The following is a 15,584-nucleotide window of genomic DNA, read 5'->3' on the forward strand; positions in this document are numbered from 1 at the left end:
AGCAAGTTTTAGAAGCTTTCACAGAAAATACACTCACCTTCTGTGTGCTACTTTCACCTTCACTCTAAACAACAATAAAAACTTTCACACAATGGGAATAATCTTAAGTAAACTATAGATTTAAGGAAAAAGAGAGGTGAGAAACGAGCAGGTATGGCTCTACCATGAGAGAAAGGGAAAAAAATGTATACAAACAGCGTCGGTTGTTTAAATGTACAGTTTGTATGCATTGTGTCCCTTCAAGCAAATTATTAAGCCCACTGAGAAATGAAAAATGTCTTTATGGCTATAGGCTTGAAAAGATGACCGATCTCAGCACCTCACACTAATCAAATCCTCCTGCAGTCAGGGCCTGTGAAATATATGGAGCTGACCACAAAGAGTAAGCGTGTGAGAGTGTGCGAGTGTGCGAGAGGCTTGCAGCGTGAAGCCCACTTGCCATGTGTTAAAGTGAGTTTAATAAGTGCAGCAGCAACAGCAGTTAGGAAGATTGAGTGATATATGTTCCATATGGAGTTGAACTCTCTGAGCCTGTCAACTGTGAACTAGTACAATACCAGCAGGCCACTTCAGGGGTGTCATAACGTTCACTCTAAACACACTCCCTATTAACTTATACATCTATCATGGCTGGATCTCCCAACAAGATCAGGTGTGAGTTACTATACGCGCCAAATTAAAAGAACATGTGCCTGTTTTACTGTCATGTTTTCTGTTGATCTGGTCGATAGTCACGGCTGAAAAGTTCTCATGTTTAGTTCCTTATTTAGAAACCTAATATCATTTTATAGCAGTCCAGGTCTTTGGTCATTGAAGATGCATGGTCTGACATGATCCAAATATATAATATCTCTATCTCTAATAGCTTATAAACTGAAATGCATTATTTCATTACATGCATGACTCTCTGATTCTGGTCAAATGTTTTCGAATAATGAAACTGGATATTGTCTGTTGCTATGTTATTGTTTTATGCTCAGCTTTATGCAGTGCTATCTGGAAGATAACTCTCTGTCTAGACTATGAGACTGAGTCATAATTTGGTACGCAGATGAACCGAATATGTTGACATTTCTTGTGCTGGTTTGTAATGCGGTTTCTCTTGCTCTAATTGTGGCGTCTCAGTTGTTGTTTTGTGGCTGAGGTCAAAGTGTTGCTGTCTCTATCATGAGGACCTGTAAAGGCCTTTACTTGCATGCATATACTGTCAGCAGAGGTGACTAATACAACATTTAGGAGAAAGAAAACAGAGTGCTGGAATTTAATTTAAATTTTAATTTAATTCAGTTCAGATGCAAAAGCCTCTAAGTGCCATCTGAAATTTTCTTCTAGAATGATCATTTTTATCAAGCTCGTATATTTAAGTTAAATAATTTCACTTAAAGGGATACTCCACTTTTTTTGGAAATAGGCTCATTTTACAACTCCCCCAGAGTTAAACGTACAGTATGGAATTTTTCGCCACCAGGGGTCGCTAACCTCTTTACAATAACAAAGGCGTAGATTGATGACGCAACATTTGCTAAGAATTATGGATCTTGTCGTCAACGTCAAGCCGACTGATCTAATAATGTTTATGGATGACTGAATACATCGATGCTTTTATCATGACTGTGATATGAAGCAGTTCGGGATTGCTAAGAGACAGCTATCAGCTCCACACGCGACGCGAGTCCCGTGGATATAAAAGGAATATGGACATTTAAACTGCATTTGAATGTGTTGAAATTTATGTGTTAGTTTGTCTGTATGAGACTAGCAGTAAGCTAGATCAACATTAGAATAACATACAGATCATATTCTGACATTTTATCATTGTTGAACTATATAACATTGATTAGTTTTATGTAAATGTGCTCACCTGTTTAATAAAGTAAATGTAGGAGCGGTCGAAGTCTCGGACGTGGAGCACTCGTTTATACTGTCTATGGGAGCTCTAGGCATCTCGAAAACACCGCGCTGATATTGATTCTCGTTTTAGTTCTCCTTTTTTATCCAAAGTCTGCTTGCCATGGTCCATAATGTTTGAACGAAACAACAACAGCGTTGCAAATAGACATTGCGAACTACAAAGTTGTCCGCGTCAGTTGCTTTGGTTACTATCAGAGGGCTCTGGTTGCTATGGCAGTACGAGCGGAAACCAGGGACAACGCGGATATGACGCCATTGACGGCGACAAAACGGAAATAAAGAAACAGGACGTGTCTTCGAATTAAATTACAAATTTCTCCTGGTTTGAAAGTTGTTGGAAACAGTCGGGATAATGTAAGTACACAAAAAAAAAAAAAATATAACATAGATATAGTGATTTTTGCTATTTTTAAAGCAAAAAAAGTTACATATTGTGCCTTTAAACAGTTGAGTCTTACCGTTTTCGAATCCATTCAGCCGAACTCTGGGTCTGGCGGTACCACTTTTAGCATAGCTTAGCATAGATCATTGAATCGGACAAGACCATTAGCATCTCTCTCAAAAAAATGACCAAAGAGTTTCGGTAATGATATGACGCAGCGCCTGAAAATAGTCCCCAGCTTGGTAACTTCCAACGTGACCGGGACTAAGTTTGTCTAACCTATTAGACCTATTTTCAGGCGCTGCGTCATATCATTACGCCTGCTGCACCCATGGTACGGCAGCAAAGTTTCTTGATTATTACGCAGGAATGAGAGTATAGTTCCTAGCCATATCAGCCTAGAAAATCGCAACTTTACATTTTCCGTCAGTCTTAGTACACGATGTAACTACAGAAGAGTCAAGTTTTAAATAGGAAAAATATCGAAACTCTTTGGTCATTTTTTTTGAGAGAGATGCTAATGGTCTCGTCCGATTCAATGATCTATGCTAAGCTATGCTAAAAGTGGTACCGCCAGACCCGGAGATCGGCTGAATGGATTCGAAAACGGTAAAACTCAACTGTTTAACTCTGGGGGAGTTGTAAAATGAGCCTATTTCCAAAAAAAGTGGAGTGTCCCTTTAAATGGCAATGCAAATTACCTATTAATTGTCATTTAAGTGAAATAACTTAACTTAAATATACAAGCTTTATAAAAATTTCAGATGGCACTTAGAGGCTTTTGCATCTGAACTCTTCATATATATATATATATATTGAACAATATTGCATTATTGCAGGTATAAAAGCATTTGACACTTAAAATTACCCAAAATAAAAAAAACATACATAATAATTACATAATCCAAAACAGCTTGGACACTTTTTACCCCTGCAAATACTGAGAGCCAATGTATTTCTGCAACAGAGGCCTAATTCACTTTCAGATACAATGACTCTTCAGATAGAAAAACTCTTTTGTTTTAACTTTTCTACAGTCACAATGGAAGTGCTTCTTTTCCTCAAGGAGTTCCTCCAGAGTCATTTATAAGGTTTCATATTTTCCACCCTGCGTGTCCAGGACATTTACAGTTGGCGTCAGAATATCAGTTGGTCTGAGGGGAGGCACTTTGAAGTGTTTGTGGTATCACCACATCTGCGGGCAAGATGTGCGCCCAGCAGGGAGGGGGTGTCGGGGGGTTGTTGGATATTGCCTGTCTTCTCCCACATCATGTGACAATGAACAACATTCCTTAACTCTTTCTGGAGCAGGCGCACATTGTGAAACTCTTCCCATCTTCATTCCACATCAGCCCCGACATAAATCTCTTTTAAACAGAACTATGATCAGTGGCCATGTTTGTTCTTCTGATTAATGATGAACGTGGCTGAGATGCTTATAATGCTCAAGGGGAGCCTCCATGCTAAGCAGTCCTTCAGTTAATTGTTTTCAGAAGGTTACAGTGAAATGTGTCCTTGAAGAATTAAATTTAACAGTGTTTATGATATAAAAAGCAAAGAGACATTCTAAATTGATGGTATAAATGTTTGGTGTGGTGGTGTAGTACGAGGGCTCCCGTGTTTGATCTCATTTTGCTCTGTTACCTTATGCATATTATTGGTGTCAGACGTGGCATGCCGCTCACCTATGGGTCGTACAAGGCATGTGCATAAAACATGAGAGGGAAGCCAGAGGACCGAACGAGTGTCAAAGTAGCTTCTGAAGTGTAATGACTTCTGAAGTGAGTGTAAAGACCCTGAAGGTCACACAGTAGTTTGAGAAATGTTCCCTCAATGTTCTGGGCACAATTTTAACAAGTTCTGCCAATAATTAAGTTGCTCTGTTTTAATAAAAACTATTTTTTTTCCATTTAGCATCAGTATCCCAATGTTTTTTCAATCTGTCAAAACGGTAAAATCACTAAATATAGCTAAATGCCTTATTGACGCAGATTGTCAACTGTAAAATCGCACTGTTATGAACTCCTGAAACAAACAAGCTGGCTCGTAAATGTAGGGCAGCACCAATCCAGTCAGCCCACTGGCACCACACACATCCCACAGTCTGACACATGAAAGTACCTTCAGCTCAATTACAACAGAACCACAGGACAGCAACTTCATCAACAGTTCAGTCTGCAATAACCGTAACAGCCCCACCACAGTCATTTTCACATTTGTGACCCTGGATCACAAAACCAGTCACAAGTAGCACGGGTTTATTTGTGGCAATAGCCAACAATACATTGTATCGGTCAGAATTATCGATTTTTATTTTATGCCACAAATCATTAGGATATTAAGTAAAGATCATGTTCCATGAAGATATTTTGTTAATTTCCTATCGTAAATATATAAAACTGTTATTTTTGTGAGTGAATGCAGCACAATCGCGAACATAAATGGACAACTTTAAAGGCAATTTTCTCAATGTTTTGATTTTTTTGCACCCTCAGATTCCAGATATTCAAATAGTTGTATCTCAGCCAAGTATTGTCATATCCTAACAAACCATACATCAATGGAAAGCTTATTTATTCAGCAAAAAATTTACCCATGTGACTGGTTTTGTGGTCCAGGGTCACATTTCACTGATTGTGCTGCCAGAATGCCAAACGGGCCACCTTTTTCATAAGCTCTCGAGCTCTTCTGCGTTTCTCACACAGACTGCAGTGGAGCCATTTGTAGCCATTATTAAAGTCATATTTCACAGCTTTGCCTGTAAATCACCCTGAAATGTTTCAAATTAGTTGGATTACTGTTTTACTTTGCTGTTACTGCTGCAGTGCGTGCTAGACAGCTCTTATGTGTCAGAGGGTGGTTTGCAGGGTGGGCCGGGAAAACGAGCATCGTGTTTCGTGGTTGGACAAAAATGTGCTATAGCAAACAACCAAAAGCAGAGCGGGCACTCTATGTGTTGTTATAGCATTATATACGGTGAATCCTCAACAACATCAGCAGCCAGTGAAATGTTTAATAGTATAGCCCTGACTGTGATTCATCTGGATGAAAAGAAAAAGTTTCACGTGAGTGCAACGTTAAACCTGAAAATTTCCCTAAAAAAATGCTGGCCAGCTTTCAAGGGCTGACTGGACCGGTGCATGGATCCAACTGGATGATTCATTATGAGATATGAAAACATTTAATTATGGTAAACCGGTTTTGGGTAATGTTATGACTCACATGCGTGAGCCAGTGTAGATCATTATAGTATAGTATAACTGGTAAAGGTCACTAGACTGAATCCGTGGGAACTCATGCAGAGAGTATATCCGCTGCCCTCTGCTATAGGCCGCTGAGTTTAGGAACGCCACTATATAAAGGCCACCCAATGCTGTTGATATTGCTTTCACTAGTCCCAAACATTATGGATTCTCTCACTCTTTTAAAACGTAACACAATCTATTGGTGTTCACAGCTGAAATTAAGAGCTGATCATCAGCATAAAAGATACGAATGGCTGATGTTTATGGTACAGCATATTTTTATATTGCGCAGAAGATATTATAAACATCTGGTGACTTGTTTTTGGAACACTGTCATCTAGTCAGAGCAAAACTTGTGAAACTGTAACGGGGAAACTCCTCATTTAAATTTTTTTTCTAAACATTCACCTATGCGTTTGGATTACTTGCCAGGAAAAACAAATCTATCATCCTATTTTGGAGTGAAAAACAGAGCTAGAAAAATCAGCAGGATATATGAATTCTGCTGCTAGATAGCTGTGAAATCAGCAATGTCAACAAACATATCACTGCTCACTGAATATAAACCCATCCATAAAATCAGCCAGAACACATAGGTGACCATAGCCAACATGACACACAAGCAAAGCCGCAAAGGAAAATTATAAAAATGGTCAAAAAGTTTATTTTATGAATGTACTTATTTATACTTTTGGAAGTCCTACACCCTTAAATTGAATTAATCATTATAATTTATTCTTTATATATTACTCTCAAAAAAGACCAGCTCAACTCATACCGTTAGAGTCAATCATATTCTCTGCAGATATAGTCTAACTGCTTTTACTTATGCATAAATTTGATTATATTCCCTACTATAAAAACATATCTAAACAAATTACTTGCATATAACCACTGCTACAATCAATAATTTCCAATGAAATGCATGATTGTTGTCTTATGAAAACATGAAATTTGTTCAACTTACAGTATAACTGTAATAAATAAATTGTTTGCTTTGTACTTTACTTTTTTTAAAAAAAAATCTGGTCAACTATTTATTTACATTTAGGCTACTTATTTAAATTAGTGTGTGTGTGTGTGTGTGTGTGTGTGTGTGTGTGTGTGTGCGTGTGTGTGATCAAATGACATGTGGGTAAAAATACTGCATATTGTTGAGAGACCCCTTTTAAGTTTTAATTTCCAACGATGCAACATACTAACCATAACACCATGGTAATTTGGAAACTCCCTGCTATTCCTCCCGTCCTACAGATGGCGGCCGCGCTCAGTTCAGGTTTCTGTCCCCCCGGCTCGCCCCATCAGATGTGAGTGTGACAGCGGATCAGTGCAGTGCGGATGAACGATGCTTTGATTCTCATTCATGTCAACAGTCTGAAGAGCAGCCAAACCGACGTCTTGCACTTTCACATGAACGGAATAAAATGCAGCCGGACGATTCGCAGTATTTGCAGCGGTAACCATTACATTTAACCTAAACGTACATCGCAGTATGACAGCGTTATGCTATTACAATTATGACCATGTATTAATGGAGAGACACTGCATATAATCCGTGTATACTATATATTATTAATCTGGGTATTTAACGTTACTCCCGCTGGTTTTATTTCCAAGCTAATTAGTTCATTCTAATAGTCATAGTGTAAATCTGGGTCAAATTAATCCGCTCCACTTGCAGATGGGCGTGGCCTACTGTCACCATCCCGTTGTGATGCCAGTGTCTCCAATCTGCTCATTTATGTAGTATTTTGGGCGCGTCCCGAGTGAGCTGCACCTATGATGCACGCTCTTGTTCTCTTCAGGCTTGACAGCTCACTAGGGTTTGAGACACTGCCAATGTTTATTGCAACTCACTGTCACATCCAATCTTGATCTCTCCTGTGTCTATTAGGAAATGTAGGATTGGTGATATAGATGTGCATCCCACAGAAAAGGCTCTAGTGGTGTATTATGAGGTGGAAGCATCCATTTTAGGAGAGTCGGGCAATGCCAGGCATGAGGAAAAGAAGGAATGCCAGAAAATGTAAGCAGAGATAAGCTGTCTGTGTATGCACACACTCTGTACATTCTCTATTCTGTTTATTACATTTCATTCAACTTTTTGTGTGTGTCTATGTTTGTTCTTTAGCATCCGGCTGAGGAGTCTGAATTCCAGCACTGATATTTCCTCCCTGGCCAGGAAGGTGGTGGAAGAGTGTAAAATCATTCATCCATCAAAACTGGCGGAGGTGGAGCATCTGCTGCTGTATTTAAAGAACCGAAAGAAGCCCAGCAGTAAATGTAAATCCCTCTTAAAACTCCCTTTTGTAAACAATAAAACGTTTTTTTTAGTTGTACTTTTATATGAGCAACTCACAATCTTGTTGTTTTTAGTAGTGTTTGTTTATTTATTTGTATCATATCATATGACATTTTAATGGTGATTGTTGTTTCATGTTGTCTGTCCTTAGCGGAGAAGAAGGAAAAGAAACCACCGAAACCCAGAGAACTCCTGCCGTTTGAAGGAATGGAAGTACGCCTTGTTTCCCACCCAAACACATTTGAAGTTTTATGTAATTAGGTCTGACAAAGTGAATATATTAACACATGTGATTACTTAAAAATGGTAAATGCTGCTTATTTTGAATGTCGTTTATCTAATTTGACATGATAACTGATTCATTCTGTTCCGTGTGATTTTTAATGGAACAAACCTTTCCAATTTGTATATAAACTAAACCCTGATGGGGTGTCTAGCAAAAGTAAAGTCATTTACAGTCTTTGAATGGTGTAATTCAATCAACAATGAAGCTCAACAAATAAAATATCACGCACAACCTCCTTGATAGAAATGTTAATATCAATAAAGGACTGCATCTTTACATAACAGTCCTATTATTTAGTTTCCTGAATGTTTTAACTGTGAAAAACTTTTACATTTTAGTTGATTGACAGCCATAGTTTTAACTGAAGGTGATGTATTCCCAATTTTCCATAATCCTTTTTTTTTTTTTTTTTTCAGGTTGAGGAGGATGCCAATATTAATAAAATCGATGAATACATAGAGCTGTTGTATGAGAGCATCCCAGAGAAGATCAGAGGGTCCACTCTGATCCTCCATTTGGCCCGTAACCCTGATAACCTGGAGGAGCTCCTACACAATGGTACTAAATTAACCAATTGTTTTTTCCTCAATTCAGTGTCAACAGTATTGTTATTCTATAGCAAACTTCCGTCTCAAAACATATGAAAAATCATGAACTGCCGCACAACAGCAGCAATTTTAACGGTTTTGACTTCTCTTGCAATATATTTTTTATTTTTGTGGTGGAGTGTGTGTGGGATTAATCTGTATCAGCGATCATTATCCAGTTGTTTGTGAGTTTGTGATGTGTTAAATGTTTTTCAGAGACAGCACTTGGAGCTCTGGCCCGGGTATTGAGAGAGGACTGGAAACACAGTGTGGAGTTAGCAACTATTATCGTCTACGTCTTCTTTTGCTTCTCAAGGTACACAATTCCTTTACAGCTTTTTTTGTCCTTTTGTCAACGGCCATACTCATTTTGTTGTGGTGCTTTAAAGAGAATAGAATAGAATAGACACTGGTCAAGGAGGATTTTAGCATGCGGATAATCATGCTGATGTTTACAGGGATAGTTCACCCAAAAAATGAAAATTCAGTTACTCACCCTCAAGTTGTTCCAAACCTATATGAGTTTCTTTCTTCTGCTGAACACAAAAGAAGATATTTTGAAGAATGTGGTTAACCAAACCGTTGTGGGGCACCATTGACTTCCATAGTATATATTTTTTTACATACTATGGAAGTCAATGGTGCCCAACAACAGTTTGGTTACAAACATTCTTCAAAATATCTTCTTTTGTGTTCAGCAGAAGAAAGAAACGTATAGGTTTGGAACAACTTGATGGTGAGTGAATGATGGCAGAATATGCATTTTTTGAGTGAACTATCCCTTTAAAGTGTTGTTGGCATGGTGAACTCTCTGAGAGGTGAAAAAAAACACTGCAAATAACAAATCCATTGCTTCACAATTTATATTTTTAAACAGTTACTTTAAATCACCTACTCTGAGCATTTTTCCTGTTATGATCAGATCATGATCTTTAAGTGTCTGTTCGTGGGGACATCAGACCGATATTATTGTGTGGTATAATTCATAGATATTTGACCTATTTATTTGTTGAATATATCTGTTAGTTACACTATTTAAGGGCTGCATATTTGCCTATTGTTGGCCTATGAATACATTCAGATGGATATCATTATCCATTTTGTCCCATCTCACTGTTTTTTTATCTTGCTGTCTTTTAAGTAAAGTAAAAAAAAAATCTTACTGTGTTTTGAGAGAGGTATTTTGGAGGATATATATGCTACCTTTCACTTTTAATTTTTTATTTTAAGAAGCAGATTGCATACCATATATCATTCTGATATAGCGCTTGTATAAGGTTGAAAGCCTTAAGAAAACCATGATATGTTCTCAAAACATCTTTAGTGGCTGCAGATCAGGTTACTGCTTTCACTGAGATAGCTGTCAGCATTTATTTGAGCTATGAAAGACTGTGTTCTCATTTGAAGGTTTTCCTTGGCTCTCATTTTCAGATGGCTAATGTGGAAATTTCTTTCCACAAGCTAGAATGACTTTGACGTTTGAAGGATGTATTTGAAATGTGTGATGAGTTGTTTGGCCCAATCTTTCAGTTCTGTTTATGTACTAATCAGGACTAGAGTAAGAAATTCATCTGGCACGTCCATCTCGGTGTCTCTGCATACCAGCCATTGTCTAGTTCTCAGATTGTATCGCATGCATCAGTGTCTGGCTGAATGTGCCAGTAGAGGTCGAAGGAGGACAGACCCTCACGACTCGTGTTCTTCCTGCAGTTTCTCTCAGTTCCACGGGCTCATCACGCACTATAAGATCGGCGCGCTGTGCATGAACATCATCGAACACGAGCTGAAGAAATATGACCTGTGGCAGGATGAGTTAGAGAAGAAGAGCAAGGCTTATATCCTTTTTGTCAATCACTTTTTAGAGTAAAAAATGAATCACTAAATTAACATGTTAAATGAACTAGATTATTCCTTAACATATCCACGTGATGAGGACCCCGACAACCAGAGCTTGCGTAAGGAGCACGAGAAAACCCTAAAGAAATACCAAAGCCTCCTGGTCAAACAGGAGCAGCTGCTGCGAGGTACAGGAAGTGAATTTTTTTTCATTAAAAACATGAAATCATTCATTAAGGTTTGTTTATATGTTCCTCCTCCTCCCCATGGCTCTAGTTGCGTTCTACCTGCTGTTGAACCTGTCTGAGGACACCCGCACAGAGCTCAAGATGAGGAACAAGAATATTGTGCACCTGCTGGTCAAGTCTCTAGAGAGGGAGAACGAGGAGCTGCTGGTGCTGGTGGTCTCCTTCCTCAAAAAGCTCAGCATCTTCTTGGAGAACAAGAACGACATGGTAAAAACCCTCATATATTACCTTTTGTAATTCTGATCTCACAATGTACTTTGCCGGTGTATCCGTGCCGTTGTCCGTATTCGTGCCGGTATCCGCTGGTGTACTTGCCAGTGGCGGTGTCCATATCTGTGCCGGTGTCCGTAACTGTGCCGGTGTCCGTATCCGTGCTGGTGTCCGTATCCGTGCTGGTGTCCGTATCCGTGCTGGTGTCCGTATCTGTGCCGGTGTCCGTATCTGTGCCGGTGTCCGTATCTGTGCTGGTGTCCGTATCCGTGCCGGTGTCCATAACTGTGCCGGTGTCCGTATCCGTGCCGGTGTCCGTATCCGTGCCGGTGTCCGTATCCGTGCCGGTGTCCGTAACTGTGCCGGTGTCCGTATCCGTGCCGGTGTCCGTATCCGTGCTGGTGTCCGTAACTGTGCCGGTGTCCGTGCCGGTGTCCGTATCCGTGCCGGTGTCCGTAACTGTGCCGGTGTCCGTATCTGTGCCGGTGTCCGTAACTGTGCCGGTGTCCGTATCCGTGCTGGTGTCCGTAACTGTGCCGGTGTCCGTATCCGTGCTGGTGTCCGTAACTGTGCCGGTGTCCGTGCTGGTATCCGTGCCGGTGTCCGTATCTGTGGTGGTGTCCGTATCCGTGCTGGTGTCTGTGCCAGTGTCTGTATCTGTGCTTTTGTCCGTGCCAGTGTCCGTATCCGTGCCGGTGCTTGTGACCGTGCCGGTGTCCGTGCCGATGCTGGTGTCCGTATCCGTGCCGGTGTCCATATCTGTGCCGGTGTCCGTAACTGTGCCGGTGTCCGTATCCGTGCCGGTGTCCGTATCCGTGCCGGTGTCCGTATCCGTGCCGGTGTCCGTAACTGTGCCGGTGTCCGTATCTGTGCCGGTGTCCGTAACTGTGCCGGTGTCCGTATCCGTGCTGGTGTCCGTAACTGTGCCGGTGTCCGTATCCGTGCCGGTGTCCGTAACTGTGCCGGTGTCCGTATCTGTGCCGGTGTCCGTAACTGTGCCGGTGTCCGTATCCGTGCCGGTGTCCGTATCCGTGCCGGTGTCCGTAACTGTGCCGGTGTCCGTATCCGTGCCGGTGTCCGTATCCGTGCCGGTGTCCGTAACTGTGCCGGTGTCCGTAACTGTGCCGGTGTCCGTATCTGTGCCGGTGTCCGTAACTGTGCCGGTGTCCGTATCCGTGCTGGTGTCCGTAACTGTGCCGGTGTCCGTGCTGGTATCCGTGCCGGTGTCCGTATCTGTGGTGGTGTCCGTAACCGTGCTGGTATCCGTGCTGGTGTCTGTGCCAGTGTCTGTATCTGTGCTTTTGTCCGTGCCAGTGTCCGTATCCGTGCCGGTGCTTGTGACCGTGCCGGTGTCCGTGCCGATGCTGGTGTCCGTATCCGTGCCGGTGTCCATATCTGTGCCGGTGTCCATACTGGTGTCCGTAACCGTGCCGATGTCTGTATCCGTGCCGGTGTCCTTGCTGGTGTCTGTGCTGGTGTCCACTAGGGACCAACAACTGTTTGGTATGCCACATTCTTCAAATTACTTTTATTTTCAACAGAAGAAAGAATCTTATTTGGCCACTTTGGCCTAAATGTCTGCCGTTCTTCCGTGTCCGTGCCGGTGTCCGTATCCATGCCTGTGGCCGTATCTGTGCCAGTTTCTGTGCTGGTGTCCATATCCGTGCCGGTGTCCGTATAGATGCTGGTGTCCATATCCGTACCGGTGCCTGTGTCCGTGCCGTTTTCCGTATCCGTGCCGGTGTCCGTGCCATCTGTGCCATGTTCGTGTCGTTGTCCGTATCCGTGCCGGTGTCTGTATCCGTGCCAGTGTCCGTGCCATCTGTGCCGTGTTCGTGTCGTTGTCCGTATCCGTGCCAGTGTCCGTGCCATCTGATGCCGTGTTCGTGCCGGTGTCTGTATCCGTGCCGGTGTCCGTATCCGTGCCGGTGTCACTAAGGACCAACAACTGTTTGGTAAGCCACATTCTTCATAATAACTTTTATTTTCAACAGAAATTTTTTTACTTATTTGGCCACTTCTTTTTTATTTTATATTTATTTTATAATAAAACAATAAAAAACAAAAAGAAATTCACTCACTGCTCTGAGAACTTTAGTAGCTTTAATAAGTATCAATGTATAATTTATACAGTGAAGTCTATGTAGTGTTTTATTTTTATATTTGTTCATTTAAATTTTTTTCTTGAATTCTTCTGTTAAATACACCTACTGTAGCGGAAAAAATAAAGCACTGTTTATTTCATTTGTATTTTGTGTTGTTGTATATGTAATGTGTATCTTCGTTCTTATCTTTTATTAACATATAAAATAATGACAAGGATTTTTATCTTCGCCACTTTGGCCTAAATGTCTGCCATTCTTTTTAATTTTATATTTTGTTACCTTGTAAGGCTTTGTTTTTAAAATAGGGACATTAGTTTGGCTGTAATGCTCAGTCACTTGCAAAATATTAAAACCAACATGAAAAAGAATCGTGATAAAATCGTGAATTGTGATTTTCATGTAAAAAACTAATTAAAACACCACTAATTAAAATGCTCACAAAGGAATCGATAAGATTAATAGAATTTTTTATTTTATAACAAGTATCCGATTTCTGACATCAATTATTCGATTCGATTTTCGATTCCCAACCCTGATTTATATACATGTACATTTATGTGTGTATATATATATATATATATATATATATATATATATATATATATGTATGTATTTTATACACTTTGAATTTTACCCATGAAATGCAGGAAAAAAATTTGTATTTCCTGGCTACTAATTAACTTGCTATTACGTCAGCACATTTGACTAATTCGTTCCTTCGTTTTAAGTAAATCATGTGCACGATATATATTCATTTGTTCTACCAAATTGTGCACACAATATAATAATTTGTTCCCTCATTTTACTAAATCGTGCACATAATTTAATAATTCGTTCCCTTGCTTTACTAAATCTGAGCCACGTTGTAATAATTTGTTCCCTTGATTTAGTTAAATCAAAACGAGGGAATCTCATTTTATTGAGATACGAGGGAAACAAATTATGTAGTGTGCTCGATTTATTTAAAACAAGGGAATGAATTAGTAAATTGTGACCATGATATACAGTATATATTTTGTCCTGCTTGTCCTACTCTGCTCCGCTGTCAGTCCACCTGGAATCAATCTACTCTGGCTATGAATGTGCATTTATCAAGGCAGAAGTTGTTTTTATTCTTGTATCCCTTAACCAAATCCTTGTTGAAGATAAAAGAAATGGACTATTGGATTTGAAAATCTTTCATCATGTACATACATAAAAACACATGTTGGACAAAAATGTCTGGCTGTTGTAGGAACAACTGAGAAAAGAAGATGATTCTGTTTGTTTCTCCAGACTAAGCGATTTTCAAAGGGAAAAGCTTGTTTAAATAATTTCATCTAATTTAAAATGTATTACGTGTACTTCACTTGTGCGTTTGTAATAGGCAGAGATGGACACGGTGGAGAAGCTGGCTCGTCTGGTTCCATGTGAACACGAAGACATGATGAACGTCACTCTGAGACTCCTCCACAACCTCTCCTTTGACACGGGCCTGCGCACCAAGATGGTGCATGTGGGTTTACTGCCCAAACTCACTACTCTGCTGGGTAACTCTCTTACCTTTCATACAAATGAGATTGGACCATCGTTCCACTGTAATTGAATTGCACAGCAATGTTTTCACACATTGTAATGCCAAGGACTTTGCATCGGATATAGTTCCACAGTAGTTTTATAAGAGATATTGCCTATAACCCTCACTGAGAAACTCTGTAGAAATAATAACAATTATATACCCTACTGTTCAAAACTTTGTGGTCGGTAAGATTTTTTTTCATGTTTTTGAAAGAAGTCTCTCATGAAAGCTGCATGCATACTGTAAAAACAGTAATATTATGAAATATTCTTATATTCAGTCTTCAGTGTCACATGATCCTTCAGAAATCATTCTAATATGCCGATTTGCTGCTCAAGAAACATTTCTCAATGTTGAAAACAGTTGTGCTGCTTAATATTTTTGTGGAAACCGCGATACATTTTGTGGTTAGTAAGTTCAGAAGAATAACATTTATTTAAAATTGAAATCTTTTTAACATTATTAATGTCTTGCTGTCACTTTTGATCAGTTTAATACATCCATGCTTTATAAAAGTATTCCTTTCTTTAAAAAAAAAAAAAAAAACATCTTACTGACCCAAAACTTTTGAATGGTAATAAGTTAACTTTGACTGCCCTAAAATACATTTTGTGAAATCTTTTTTTTTTTTCTCTTTTTGCTCACTTTTTCCTGCACATTCCGTGGACCTGTTTAAAAAATCCTGACAATCTCATCCAAGCCCAGAATGTTACGTTTTTAATGCAGTATATTAAGAATGAACAGGATAATATCATTTTCTTCTTTTCCATTTAAAATAAACCTCTTTGGCCCAGCAAGAAATTGGACAAAACTTGTACGAGTGAGGTTAATGGACAAATTATATTTGTAAGGTTTCGAATTAAAGTCATCTTTAGACATTATACACTCTTATCTTCAAACTAGAAAGAGACTAT

General features: G+C 39.8%; 1 protein-coding gene across 1 annotated transcript in view; it reads left to right on the forward strand.

Annotated features, from left to right (window-relative positions):
* The first annotated feature begins 6,841 nt into the window (after positions 1 to 6,841).
* kifap3b (kinesin-associated protein 3b) overlaps positions 6,842 to 15,584 on the forward strand; it is a 30,532-nt gene continuing 21,789 nt past the window's right edge. Inside the window, exons 1-10 of the mRNA XM_084118958.1 lie at positions 6,842 to 6,994; positions 7,433 to 7,564; positions 7,670 to 7,821; positions 7,992 to 8,053; positions 8,543 to 8,684; positions 8,930 to 9,029; positions 10,424 to 10,548; positions 10,639 to 10,737; positions 10,826 to 11,004; positions 14,479 to 14,641. Coding sequence (XP_083975084.1) covers positions 6,963 to 6,994; positions 7,433 to 7,564; positions 7,670 to 7,821; positions 7,992 to 8,053; positions 8,543 to 8,684; positions 8,930 to 9,029; positions 10,424 to 10,548; positions 10,639 to 10,737; positions 10,826 to 11,004; positions 14,479 to 14,641 — 1,186 coding nt within the window. The 5' untranslated portion in view covers positions 6,842 to 6,962. The remainder of the gene's footprint in view (positions 6,995 to 7,432; positions 7,565 to 7,669; positions 7,822 to 7,991; positions 8,054 to 8,542; positions 8,685 to 8,929; positions 9,030 to 10,423; positions 10,549 to 10,638; positions 10,738 to 10,825; positions 11,005 to 14,478; positions 14,642 to 15,584) is intronic.

Source organism: Abramis brama, assembly GCF_963993115.1.
Source record: "Abramis brama genome assembly, chromosome: 7".
Taxonomy (NCBI): Eukaryota; Metazoa; Chordata; class Actinopteri; order Cypriniformes; family Leuciscidae; genus Abramis; species Abramis brama.